This window comes from Parus major, chromosome 10, assembly GCF_001522545.3.
Source record: "Parus major isolate Abel chromosome 10, Parus_major1.1, whole genome shotgun sequence".
NCBI classification, from domain to species: domain Eukaryota; kingdom Metazoa; phylum Chordata; class Aves; order Passeriformes; family Paridae; genus Parus; species Parus major.
Window position 1 is genome coordinate 6,080,245 of NC_031779.1, and position 14,449 is coordinate 6,094,693.

General features: G+C 42.6%; 1 protein-coding gene across 4 annotated transcripts in view; it reads left to right on the forward strand.

Annotated features, from left to right (window-relative positions):
- The window catches only part of MYO1E (myosin IE), a 226,095-nt gene that overhangs the window by 144,232 nt on the left and 67,414 nt on the right, over positions 1–14,449 (forward strand). For 3 of the 4 annotated variants that reach the window (XR_001523440.2, XR_001523441.1, XM_015638488.2), the window contains exon 1: positions 5,567–5,659. The exons of the other annotated variant lie outside the window; for it this stretch is intronic. Coding sequence is in view for 1 of the 3 variants with exons in the window: in XM_015638488.2 (XP_015493974.1) it covers positions 5,657–5,659 (3 nt within the window). In the remaining 2 variants the exon portion in view is untranslated. Of the gene's footprint in view, positions 1–5,566; positions 5,660–14,449 lie in introns of those variants that run through there. 4 annotated transcript variants of the gene reach the window in all.

The following is a 14,449-nucleotide window of genomic DNA, read 5'->3' on the forward strand; positions in this document are numbered from 1 at the left end:
CGGCGCTCCCTGCGGCACGGGGGACGAGCGGGGGGGACGGAGCGGGGGCCGTGCCCGCGCCAGCAAACGCCGGCCTCTAGACAGAAAGTTCGGTGGTGACGAACGGCGGTGACTCCGAGTTTCTGGTGGTGCGAAAGAGCCGAGAGGATGACTGAAAGCATGGGATTTTCCAGAGCCTATATCAAATCCTGTCAGAATACAACATCATTAAAATCAATGACAAATATTAGTCTCGTTTATGAAATTTCCATGTTACATTTTCAAACGAGTGCTAGCATGCAGCTTCAGTGAAACTTCATATATTACAGCAAATAAGATCCATCTGCTTGCACAGCAGAGGCGTGTCAGCTAAGAGAAAGTATTACTGGAAAAACAAAGTCACACAGGGTGTGTCTGCCTTCACTTTTGTTTCCTGCTTGTGTCATTCCTTGGACTTTGATACAACCACCTTGGGTAAACAAAGTGTAAGTGAAATCTGAGAAGAACTTACTGCACCAGTTCACTCTGAAATAGCAAATTGTCTCTGATTTTAGTTAAAATTCATGAGACATCCCATACCATTGTATAGGAAAACCATTGCAGGACTAGGGATCTGGTAGATGTGAAGGATAAAAGGATTATACCATGCACTCTCTATTGTATAAAGCAAGGTGAAGTCTGAATCCACACTCTGATTGACCTATTTATTTTAAAGTAATTCCCACATCAAAGGATCAGGCCAAAGAGAACACATGCCATAGGTGCTTTGAAAACTATGAACTAAAAGTCATAAGGCTGTAGGATAATTCATCTTACAGTGAACCTCAGGAGCATCCTTGTCCAACCTCCTGCTCCAAGTGAGGTGACTGATGAGGCCAAATGTAGCTGTTCAGGGTTTTATCCAGCCTGCTCTTGAAAACCACCAAGGATGGAGACTATCCAGCTTCAATGGACAGCCTGTTCTCATGCTTGTTGGCTGCTGAGGAAAGAACATTTTCTTTATAGCTAGTCTGAACCTCTCTTGTTTACATTTGTATTGTTGTCTTCCCACCATGCACCACTATGAGAGTCTGGATTTGCCTTCTTGATGACTTCATCATAGATATTGGAGGGTCCTGCCAGGTCCCCCAAAGCCTGTTTTCATCAGGCTGAGCAGGCCCTGCATCCTCAGGGATCCAGCTTCCAACCATCTCACTGGGCTCTGCTGAACTTGCTCTGGTTTACTGATGTCCACAGATGTATTCCCTGACCTGGCAAATATCTAGACTAACTTCATGTCCCTGTGTAGTTTGTGTGCACCTGTCTAGTGGTTTTTCCCTGCTAAAGGACTGCTCAAATAGCCAGCATTGTCTTGAGTGTGTACATCTGGAGAGTAGGGCTTGAAAGCAAATTGTTGAAGCAAATCAATTGAAGTTATTTTAATTTTAAAACATAACATTTGTACCTCCTACTTCAGTCTTGAAAACAACATTAAAATGTATCTCCATGCTCAGCTCTCAGCCTGCTCTCTCCCTCTGGCCCTTCTCTGGCAATAGTGGAGGTCAAGAGATAGGGACAGGACAAATTCTTGCCTGTTCTTACACTCTTTCCAAGGCATCCACACCGTCAGGATTTGAGTGGTCCTTGGTTTTAACCACACAGAAGCTCTTTTCATCTTGTGTTATCAGAGATCATTATTTTTTGTACTTGTATAATTTCCTTGATCTTTCTAACTAAAGCAGTACTAACCTATTGTATTTTATATAATTACATCTTCAGTGAAATTCATACGGAACATGTAAATTTATTTTCTTAATGGCAAATTCCTATCACAATCTTTTTATCAAGGTACAACATCAATAATATTAATTTATTCTGGAGTCTTCAAGTACCTCACTCATTAATTGAGCCCCACTTAAATAATCACAGAATTACAGAAGAAAACAGTTTAGGCTGGAAGGGACCTTAGAGGGAATATGGTCCAACTCCTTGATCACATCAAGGTTAATTTTGGTGTTGGATCAGGTTGCCCATCACAGCATAAAGTTTTTTATCTTAAAAGCTTGTGTAAGGTTGCAAAAAATCTCCCTCTGACAGAAAAAAAATAACCCTTGCAATTTTGTTGTTGTGAACGTATTATGCTTAACTGAATTCAGTCACAAAACACAGGAGGCAGAACTCCTCGGTTACCAAGTCTTTGTGGACTTCTTCCAGGTTTATACCAGCTTTGCAAATAACAGCATTATTCATACGTTTTGATTTGCAGTTGGAGAAAAATTCAGCTCCATGAATTCTAAGTATCTCTTACATCTGAGGCTTCTCTTATTATGATCCAGAGTGAAAGAGAGAGACACGTGCTATTTTTCCTCAAAAGGCCTCAAACCAAGCAGGGGATGTAAAAGGGCTGGTGGCTGTTGCTGTGCTTTTTATTCCAGTGATACTTTGGATGGACATGTTGAACAATTTCAGGGCATGTTTTCTGAACAGGAATGCTGCTCTCAATTGAGGTCAACAGAGAGGAAAGAAGAAATTTTATTAGGCACAGAGAGTTAAAGAAAGCTACAATGATTATATTATTTTTCAACCTGTCCTAAACACCAAAGTGATTTCATCACATTTTAAGTCATAAAATTCTGCCTTTGTTTTATACATGCTATTTTGTTTCTCCCTCCCTGTATTTCACAAGAAGAAATTGCTGAGTCCATTTTTTATTTCCTATAAGTAGAATTCTACATGCTCCGAGTGTAACTGAAGGCAGAGTGTAACCATCTGCATTTTAGAAGAAAATATTACAATTCAGAAGTGTCTGTTTATTCTTTGGAAGGCAAATACAGGGAAAAAAACTACACTGAATTTTTCAAGTTTTCTTAATCTAATATAATTTGTTTTTCTATTACACAAGTCTATCATCTTTGTAAGAAATACCAGATCATGTGGTTTTCTAACTAAAAGAATGATGTGTTGTTAAGGGTATTAAGCCTTATTTTAATAGCTTTCAAGTATTAATTAAATTATTAATTAAATTATTCTGGTCAACAGAAGACAAATATGTGATTTACAAAACTTATTTCAATTATAGTCTTTAAGTAAGAGAAAAGTACTATTTTTTTCCCTTTGCTGTTATTTTTAGCCGGTTAGAAAGCAGTCAGAACAGTTCTTATTTCATCACAATTTCTAATCTTTTCCAGATTCACTGACTTCTCGTAAGAGTTATTTCTTTCTGAAGCCACAATAATGTTTTTAGAATGCAGAGCAAGGGAAAGCTTTATTCTGTGGCTTTTCCAGAGATAAAAACCTTGTTCTTTTTTCAGTCAGTTTAGTGTTTCTCCAGTTTAGCACCAGGCTGATCCCTGTTTGGTGCTGGCACACAGTGTTGCTCAGGCAGTGGGTAGGTGGAAAGGCACGTGTGAGTTGCCAGCTGCACCATGTAGTCACTTCAGGGAGTGCTGAGCCTGGACCAAGCCCTGCAAGTCCCAAATGCTGAGCTAATAAACCTCCTGAGCCACTGAAGTGAAACTTCACTTAAATATTCCTTAAATATTTCCCCAAAGCATAGCACTAGTGATCAATATCAGGAGAATCAAGCAGAGCAACTGTTTGCAGCTAGGAAATATCCTCAAAATAATTCTTGATGTTAGCACTTCTGTGCATGAGCTGTAGGTGTTACTAACCAGACAGACTGTCAGACAATACATGTGCTGAAAAAAACTGATGGGAGTTCTTGATATAGCGAATTTTTCCTAAATCTTTTCAAGTGGGATCTTTGAAAGGTATCCTGTCCATACTGATGTTTTGATAGAAATGTTGCCACTTCTAATTTTTGTGCATAATTTAAAAGTACAGGGGCTCCTCTTTAATCTGCTAGAACTCCTCAATATGAAAATGTGTGTTCTGCCTTTCTCAGAGATGAATTGTACATTCTTGGCTGAAGGAGCCCAGGCATGCAGACCATTCAGGCACATCACCACTGACATTCAAGAGGAAATGCTTTTCCCTGCTTCTGAGCAAGGATGTTGAATAAGTATCATTCAGCTAATATAGGCAGCTTGGGAATTAGATGTTTATCATTAAAATAAGCAGAATGTTTAAAGGCATGAAAAGAGTTTATTGTGAATTAGACTGTGCTTGGTCCACCCAGTGCTTACCAAAGGTTCATGCAGATGCACAGCACCAGTTCTTTCAGCTCCACAAATTTTGTTCAAAGTCATCTTGTAGTCCATGTAGAGTAGACAGACACAGTGGCACATTCATTTTAGTGAACTCAGGACCAGTTTTAATTAATTTAATTTCAATTAGCTGGCCAGTGTGGATGGACTTTCTAACTATGATTCCACAGCCTTGTTTCTGGATTCATAACTTGTTACAAAGCTGTTTCTATGTATGTAAACATACATACATACAAATATCCATGTCTTAAGAAGATTAACCTGTACATTACACAGATTCACATCCAAAGCAAATACAAAAACCAACAAAACCTGTATTGATTTTCTATCTTCTGTTGGCCCAATATATACTCTCTGGATTCTTGCAGGACTGTTTTCACTGCCTTTTATCAGCCTCATAATTTTATGTAACATATCCACGTTCAAATGAAATACTTGCTTATGCTGAATCTCTAAATTAGTGTGGACACTAGTCTTTATTTTTCTCATAAAAACAATGAAAATCGAATACACATATTGTGTACAAACTACTCCCTATTTTTTCTAATAACTGCACTGCTTCTTAGTCAGAAATAAACTAAATTCCAGTACAATGTATTGATGAAAGGCAGGATCTTTACCTATTAGGAGTAGTTTTCAAAGTGGTTGGGAAGCAGTATCAACATATGACTCGGGGTCTGGCTGTTGATATGATTTTTACATTATGTTGTTTCCATTTTACTTATATTCTGGCTTAGAAATGGCGTTAGAAACCCATTAGAGCCAACAGCAGCACTTCCAGCCTGCGGTGAAATGTTTAAGAGGACCAGAGCAGGCAGCTTCGGGCGGGTTTACCGGGGTGATCGCTTACACAGCGCAGCCCCTGGAAGTTCCTGCTTGTGTTCTGCTCACAACGAGCCGAGCAACGCGGGGCGGATGCCTGCGGGCACCTGGCTTGTTTCGCATCTGTGAGATGCCCGTAGGGCTCGTTCCAGCACCCACCCGGTGCCAAGATGCATCGTTCTTTCCAGTGTTTCCAGGGATTAGCAGCACCGCAGTTCTGTGGCAGCAGCCTTGCGGGGGTCCGGCCGCCCCCGCTGGCTTAAGACCCTTCAGCGCCGTGCGGCGGGTGCTTATCCCGGTGTTTATCCCGGTGTTTATCCCGGGAGCTCGGGCCCTGGGCCGGAGCTCGCGAGCCGCGCGCGCCGGGATTCCCTCAGGGAATGACGTCCCGGCGCGCGGCCATTGGCTGCGCCGCGCCGAGTTCTCCATTTATGGACACGGAGCCGCGCGGGGCAGCCCCGGTCCCGGCCTCGCGCCACTCGTCCTCCCCCCGGTCTCCGTCCCGAGCCGCTCGGGCCCGGCCCGGCCCGGCCCGGCCCGGCCCGGCCCCTGCACCGCGCCGCTCGCCCTCCGGCCCCGCCCCGCCCGGCCGGGAGCTGCGCGCGCGGGGAGGGCGGAGCCGCTGCCCCCTCCCCTCCGCCCGTCCCTCAGTCCCGGGGCGCCGGCGTGTCTGGGCAGAGCCGCGGGCAGCGCAGCGCCGAGGAGCAGCGATGGTGAGCGGAGAGCTCGGCCGGGGCCGAGCGGGGCCGGGGCGGGAGCGCGGCCGTCGCGTCCCCTCGCGCGGTGCCGGGAAGGGGCCGCGGCAGCGTTCCGTGTCCCGCTCCTGGCCAGGGAGCGGTCGTGTAACAGCGCCGGCCTGCGGGAAGCCGTGCCGTGCCAGGCACTTGCCGAGGGCCTGCGGACCGGGTCCGTGCCTTTAGTCCCGTCCCGAAGCCGCCCGTCCCATCGCGGGGCGCGGGCAGGGCCGGCGCCGCCTGTGAGCGCGAGCCGCGTCTGCCGCCCCGTCCCGCCGCTTGGGACCTGGACAGGACTCGGATGTTGGTGGCCTCGGGTGGGAGGAATCCCGTGGCAGGGGGACGCCACGGCGTAGTCGAGCAACAGGTGACGCCTCTGGTTCCGAGGGCGCTGGCAGAGGGGTCTCGGGGGGCAGAGCCGCGCCCCGGCCCCGCCGTGCCCAGCGCTCGCTCCGGTCCCTGTGCCGGTGCCGGGCTCGCTCCGGTCCCTGTGCCGGTGCCGGGCTCGCTCCGGTCCCTGTGCCGGTGCCGGGCTCGCTCNGCTCCGGTCCCTGTGCCGGTGCCGGGCTCGCTCCGGTCCCTGTGCCGGTGCCGGGCTCGCTCCGGTCCCTGTGCCGGTGCCGGGCTCGCTCCGGTGCCCTCAGGTGTGCCGCAGAGGCGGCTCCCGAGCCCGGGAGCTGGGGCACCTCCACCCCTGGGTCTGTGCGCTGCTGGTGCGACGAGGGGATGCGATGTCAGGAAAACACCTTAGTCCTAAACTGAGGGAGAACTGAGGTTCGGCAGGTGAACCTGATTTGTCTTTAGTAATTGCCTCCTGATGATTGATAAAAGCTTTCATCCTGAAGTAATCCAAGTAAGGATTATGTCTACCTGTTACACAAGAACTAAGAACAAGTAGTGAAGAATCCTTTGTGGTAATAAACTAGACTAAAATCCGTAACTTTTAAACACGTAGTTTACTTAAAACTGTTCTAAAACAGAGATTTGAGCGTTAAGATACTTGAAAAAACTTCTGCAGTATTTCTGTTAAAGCTCAACTCAGGTTAAGATTTAAAGACTGACCAGCCTTGTTCTTGTATATTCACGACTTTACTCCCAATAAACACCTTTTCGAGGATGCCTTTCTTACTGCTGTTGCTTCTGCTTTGGCATCCTGAGGCAAGTCAAGTTGTACCTTGTTACATCTGTGTGGAGCACAAATCTTTGCTCTAAATAAAGCATTGCAGAAGTTAGGAAGCTAAAACTTCTCTTGAAGTCGGGGATGATACCAACTAGAAAAAAGACAGCTAACTTGTTTTTATAAACCTGTTTTTAGTTAGGAGCTTTGAATAAGATAGGTGCTTGTGTTCCCTGGGGGTTGATTGTTTTGCCAGGTGATTCAGATCAACTGTTAGCCTTAATCTTTACTCCTCAAGTACCTGCTGTGTCACAGACACCTGTGGCACCTACAGGCTCCTTGGCAGAGGCTGGCTCATTGCTTAGACTGCTGACCTGGGGTTGGAAGTCTTTGTTGCAGGTGCTTCAGATATGTCTACCTGTTCCCAGTACTACTTTGTGATCAGTATGCTAGTTGGTGTGCTGTGGGCTCCATTCATTCCTTTTTAATGAAAGGTTTTAATCAAAGTGGTTTTTGTAAATTCATATAACTAACTGGCAACATATTCTGTGATATTTTCTTTATCAAAATAAGAGAATTACTTTCTTCCACAAGATACGCTTTTTAGGGATGTATTTAGGCAGTTATTCTCCAGATTTTATTTGATACTGAAGTAGTTTTTCACTGTCATATCTCAAAATAATATGAATTGCATTTTTAGATTATTGATAAGTAACTATTACAGCAAAACCAGAAAATTACATTTTTGAAAGTGCTGCTTGTTCAAATAATTATGCCAAAACAATTGTTTGATAGTCATTAGAAGGTAGTATTTTGTAACTTATTTGGCAGGATTGCCTGGCAGGACTTAAAATGACTGCTGATGAACATGAATCATGCTACTAATATCCTGAAACTTTATATTTATTCTCTGTGCTGTATGAAAACCTTGCATTATTTCTCTTATTTTTGTCTTAGCACTTATGGTGTCTGGAGGGTGAAAGAAGCTGAACTTTTACAAGTGTTTTGTGTTTTCTAAATCGAGTCTTTTCTGCCATATCTTCTTCATTGTAGACCTCAGAGTGATCCTGTCCTGTTGTGGCCGGGTCCCCCGTGCAGGGTGCCACTGACACCAGCTGCTGTTGGTGCTTCGGGGCCGTCTGGTCGAGCAGGGTGGTGTCCCTGGTGTGTCCCTGGTGTGTCCCTGGTGTGTCCCTGGTGTGTCCCTGGTGCCTTCCCCAGTCCCTGCCATGCACTGCCCTGCCCAGCTCAGATGGCACACTGTGAAGCTCTCTGCACTTCACAACACATCTGCTCCTTTTTGCTGGTTTATTTTTAATCCAGATCAGTATCTGTGTCAAGTTAACAGGGGGGTTGCAGGAGAAGATCTGCAAGCATGGAATGGGTGAGCTGTTTCATGGCAGTACAAGGTGGGAATGAGCAACAGCAGGGTACAACTGTAGTAAAGCTGACAAATCTAAGGAGCATTAGGTAGCTTGAAATTTCTCTCTTGAAATACATCCATTTTGTTAGCTTTGTGTTTCAATGTTTTAAATAATAAAAATAAATTCTAAAAGCTCTAGCAGCTTAGCTAAAGCTTTTAAGTCTTCAAAACCTGCATATTGTCAGTGCCAGGTAGTCCCGCTCCAGTGAAGGACGCTATCCATAATATGCAGGAAGCCTCATGGTGAAACTAAGCTGGAACTTGCTTGAAAGGGAAGCATATGGGCAGCTGAACTTTATGCTGTTACACTGTGAGTTAGACCCTTCATGTCCTGGGGTACTTTATGGAGATGCATTGGAGGATCTTGAATTGGATAGAGAATCTGTACCATATCACAAAAATCATCTTGGACCTTTGATTTAAAGTAGCTCTTTAGTCTTCAGGGAAAGATTTGCTCCCCAGAGTAGTGTCAGGTGGCTTTAGCTCTCCTAAGGTTAAAACTTTGAATGTCAATCAGCAAGTATTTTCTAAGGCATAAGCTGCTGCTCTATTTAGAAAAAACAAACTAACCGCAAAATCAAATAAATGCTCCACCCCAGCAACAGCCCATCAGTGATCAACTTTGCCTGCTTTTGCATAATCTCTGTTCCAGGGTACTTCTGCTGAGGTTTTGTACCAATTTGTTGGGGCAGAGTGAGTAGGGAAAGCTCCCAAGGGAAAGGATCAGCAGTATCTGGATTGGCTCACAAGTTGTTGAGCAAGCCAGGGTTGTTTAATAAGCTTATGTTAAAAAACCCAATGTGTTTCTATGCTACCTTTAACCAGTATTTCAGTGCTAAGCAATTTTCTGTAACACTGCAGTCAGTATGTGCATTTTATCTGGGCGTACTTGGTGTCTTCTTGGTTCCACCTCTTCAGCAAAGATGGAAGGCTGATTTTTAAAAAGGAACCTTTTTTTAGCAGTTTGACATCAGAAGAGGGCAGATATTTATAGCCCAGTCCAGCAAGAAGATGAGAATGTCTTGATTCCATGTAGTGCCTATGAATGTCTGCAGAAACGAAAGGCTGGATTACCCTTGCTGGCCTTTAAGATTCAGTCCTGAAATAGTGAATGTGTGACAGGAACTGGGACCATATACTATCTTAAGTCTTTTTATTTTCTGCAGGGAAGTCACAAGCAAGACAGTGACGCTTCTGTGTTTGAAGGGTGCTTTTCTGTCTGGTGCTGCAGACAGTAGCCTAAGCTCAAACCTTGCTTTCTGCCAAATGTGGAATACTAGGAAGGGTAACAGCATGTGCTTTGCATTATGTCTAGAGGTGCATTAATGGAAAATCTTCCAGCTATATGATGTTTCTTTCTGGCTGATACATAAAATACACTAAAACACAGGAGTACTTGATGTGTTTTGTTTAGGCTTGTGTTGTGTGCACGCTTGTTTTTGTTTCTAGTTTAGACCTCTAGAATGATTACGGGTATACTGTGTACGTTAGAGCATGTTTTCAGAAGACACTAATGTATGCAGAATGTTACTCAAATGCAACTTTTGCAGCTGAAAACTGAACATGTGATTGTGTATGTATGTATATCTTAAGCAATTTTCTCATCATCTCTTTTGCCTCCCAGATAAGTTTTTTTTTCCTATTCTACATACAGAACTTATTTATTGTGAAGGAAATGGAATGGCAATACTATTAGTAGTTTAGTTAAACTATTTGCAGCCACTTTTTCTTAACTTAAAGAAATAACATTCACCAGTCTCACTGTCTTGTTCTTAAGGCATTGCTTCACATGTAGCATGGGTGAAGTTAAAAGGAGTTTTGTCATGCTTAGCATATGGAATGTTAAGCTTTTATGAGTGTTCAGTAAAATCTTAGTAATGCTCCCATTTTAACATTGAAAGTATGTTACCTTGTTTGAAACATTAAAAAGTTGTACATCTTGTTAGAGAGCTGTTATTATCACCTTTTGTAATAATTTAAATTAATTTGACTTCATAAATACCACTCTATTCTCTTCTCAGTTGTAGGAGTTAGTCTAAAAGTGTCATTTATTTAAATGGTCATGCTCTGCTCTGTCTAAGGTATATTATAAAAAATAAAGGTTTTGGTACTCCTAATTTCAGCATAAGGAATACAAAATTCCTGTGTGTTTGGATTTGTATTCTAATATAGTATGCATATATACGTTAATGATACTAATGTATAGAACCTGTAAATAAACATCTTCAGAGTTGCAGAAGAATCCTTTATATTAATAAAGCCTAACTTAGTAGCTACATGTTGTGATGAGGAAAGGAGCAAAAAGAGGTGACTTTTCCTGCTGGGCTCCCAGCTGTTACTTTGCCAGGCTAACCCTGGGAGTGAGTTTCCTGTAGTTACCTGAAGAGCTCTGACACAGATCAGAGCAGTTCTGCTGATGAAGACCAGCCTGGGATTGTCCTGCAAGTTGTCAGACTTTTGCTTTACCATTTGTTTCTGGTTATTGCCACAATAAATGGCTTATAAATTGCAAATTCATCTGCTTTCCTTTTCAGTTTCCTAAAGCACTCTTGTAATACAATACTTCTGATTTTTTTTAGGAAACTGAATTCCAGATCTAGGTGGTGTGTGGCTACTGAAAGGCATTAAGAACGGTGTTAGAAAAGGATTTTGCACCTGATTAACAAGGGTTTTGTTCTGAGAGTTAACCGTGCTAGACCAAAAGCAGTAAAATTGAAGCAGTTTTTGGAGCTGGGAGGAGCATGTTTGTATACGTGTGTGCTACAAAAATGAGGATTTGGAAACTATTTCAGTTCCTCTGCAAGGGCAGAAATCCAGGCACAGACTTTGGTAAGGAAGGCTTGGCTTGCTTTACTGGTAACTCTTAGAATTAAGCCACTTTGTACTATCTAAACTCTCACTGTGAATATAAGCAGCAAAGTTTACCCTAGCACAAAAGGCTAAACCTTTCAGGGAAAATCATATAAAGGTTCTCTCACACATTTTCTCATCTGCTGAACACCATTCATTTCTTCACTACCTGTGGTCTCCCAAGGAGCTTTTCTGGTTGATGCTGGTCACTAGCAAATGACCAGAATTGTTTTAAACTCTGATGGAAGTGGGTTTTTGCACTGCCTGTGTATGGGGAAGTATTCCAGGTCTATGGAGTGCCTGCTGACTTTTGGACCTGCTGTAGTCAGGGGACTCTGGATAGCTGTAGTGTGTTGTTTGGATGGCTGTAAAAGTATCTGTAAATATCAGAGAAACATGGCAGGAAGTAAACAAGATTTTTTTTCCCTTCAGATTAGAACTGTGAGCTTTCTGTGAGGACTTGCTCAGACGTTCACCTCGAACTCAGCCTCCTGTGGCACTCCTGGGGCAGCTTGGGTGTGAGGAACTGTAATTTAGTCAGACCTTCCTGAGCTCAGTTCAGTCTTTCCCATCTCCTACTCCCTTCCCCACATTCTTGAGATGCCAATTACTGTCCTGCCCAGGAAGTATGGTTGTCACTCCTCTCCTGACTCATCCTCATCTTCTAGCTTTCCTATCCTCCACCTACTGCTTTCCTCCCTCCCTTCTTCAAACTGTGAATGCCCCCTGGGGACACCAGGTGTGCAGTCAAGTCCTGGCAGTGCAGGCATCCATTCTCTCTGCTTGACTGAGTCATTTCTGTGATCAGAAAAGGTGTCTTGGTCTACAGTTTTTTCACATGCTGAACCTCACAGGTGTTTTCCGCTCCTTCTGTTGCGGGTGCTTCCTATAAATGTGTAAATAGCTTTGGGGTTTGATGGTGTTCTCTACACAAGTACCTCTAAACCCAGGATTCCACGATGTAAACAGCTTAGGAAGAAGGGTATGGTCAAGATTTTTTTCCAAAGACACAGCAGCATTTATTTGATACTAAAATCACTCATGGATTGTGTTCATAAACTATAAAATGTAATTTTGAAAAAAAAAATTTGAATTTAATTTTTTTTACTTGAAACTGAAAGTATGTTTTAAAACAAAATAAACATGAGAGCTGACAAGGCAAGCAATGTTGGCAATTGGAGTGTGAGTCAGAGCTATCAGAAGTGATGCTATAATAGGGAAGCCTGCTTACAAGGTACTTTTAAAGTACAAAGGCTTATCTATTAACATAACTTACTAAATGTGAACTCCAAAGTTAAAGCCAGATATTAGCAGATCTTGTGGTCAAAACTGTCCTGGAAGTGTCAAAGGGATTATAAAATAGGTCTGGTGCTCTGTTCTCCTGTCATGTGTGTCTTTTGAGCTGCCAGAAGTGTCTGGTGAAAGCCATTTCTGGCTTCCAGGGGATCAGTGCAATGACTTTGGGATGGAGTGATGATAGATGTTTTTCTTTAGACTCCTTCAAAAAAGAGGAGACATAAATAGTTTATGCAAAAACATGTACTTCTAGAAGCTATTTTCATGCTTTTTGCAGCAATCTGAAGTCTAAATGAGAGGTTTTTGTTGGCATCCTTCAAAGAGGATTAGCAGTCTCGTAGTGACTTGCTGCACTTGTCCCGGTACAGGAAGTGTGGGGCTTTTTTTCCTTGCCAGCTCAGAACCACTCACTGAATCAGTCATCAGCTGAGCCTGAGTCTGTAACCACTTCTTGGTCAGCCTTGTCTAATTTAAGTGTTGAAGTCATACTCAAGTCTGAACAATGCCACCTGATACCTTCTATAAAACAAGCAAAATGTTTTCAACAGCTTCAAAGTCTTTCCTGCTTGTCTTATAAAATATGCTGCCTGATGTTTGATCTTGCACCCTAGGAGAGTCTTCTACATTTAGTCTGACATGCCACAACATTTGTGAGGCTTTAAATTCTAGGCAATTCACCAATGCACACTGTTATCTTTTACAGAGATTGATGTCTTTTCCTGTGCTTTGAGTTGGATATTGCTAATAGCAGAAATACAGAAAGATGGAAGTTGGAACCTCTTGTTAGTAATATATTTGCAGTGCCAAGCAGTAGTCAAGAACTTGTCTCATCTTGTTTTGTTTTGGTTTGTTTTTTCCTGCCTTGAAGGATACAAGTCTGCACAAATACCTAAGTGCTTCCAAATTTGCTTTTGTAATAATTTGCAGCCCTGTGTTATTCCCAGCTTTGTAAGGAAGTGCACAGATGCAAAGTGTGTTTAATGCTGCCAATGCATTTGGAAGCCCTGGGGTTGTGAGCCCTGCTCCTTTGGTGTGGAAGTACTATTGCTCTGGGGGGTAGTGGGAACATTATGAGGGCAAAAGTTTACCTAGTTACTGTAAACATCTTTCAGCTGTTATGTTTCTTCTGACACACACTGGCATGGTCCTCCCTGATTGTTCGGGTTTTGGACTCATTGTAGGTGTTTTGATATATGAAAAGGAAAATACTTCTTTTGCTAAGTGAAATCAGTGTTCTTGAGGCATATTGAAAGAGAACTTGTGTTAAACCTAATCTAAATCCCATTTCGTGGGACTGAAAAGCAAGTGCATACTTTTAAGTATTTGCTTTTTCTTTCAGTATTTGAGGAGCATTTGATTTGTCCATTTACTAATTCTGAAAGAATTTGTTTTCCTGTACTGATACCCATCTGTAATCAGTATATACCTAGAGAAAGAGAAATGTGCAAAAGTATTTATAACAGTAATTGAAAACAGTCATAGTTAGACTACAGATATACTTAAATTAAATGGGGAATTAAAAATGTGGTTAGATTCATTCCAGAAAGGATATAAAGCTACAAACCCACCTGTTCTTTCTTTCAGAGCACAGAGGTATAAGCTGTCTACATAGTCTTAATTAGTAGATAAATCTATGGCATCTCTGGTAAGGCAAAATAAACATGGATTTTGCATAATTATTTCTGCTAACTAAATATAGATTGTTTTTGAAGGAATGAGTGATAGGATGCAATCATCTAGGAAAAAATAATTAGTCATGGGAATCCATGGTTATATTAGACCCTTGTATCAGACTTAGTTCTGTATTTTTTGTTGACTCTTGATAGTGCAATTTTTATGAGAGCAGGTTAAATGAATACACTACTCCTGTCAGGGAACTTCTGATATCTTTCCTACAATAATTTGAATAAAAAATTTGGCTACAATGAAAGCTGATATATTACTAAGCATTATTTTATTACACTTGCCTTCAGTACCATGAAATGTCCCACTTCACGTGTAAACTTAATTAGTTCCTGAATTCTGAATTGCCTGAATCCAAGAAAACAAATATTTGACTTGGCCAATTAAAATATAAGATATC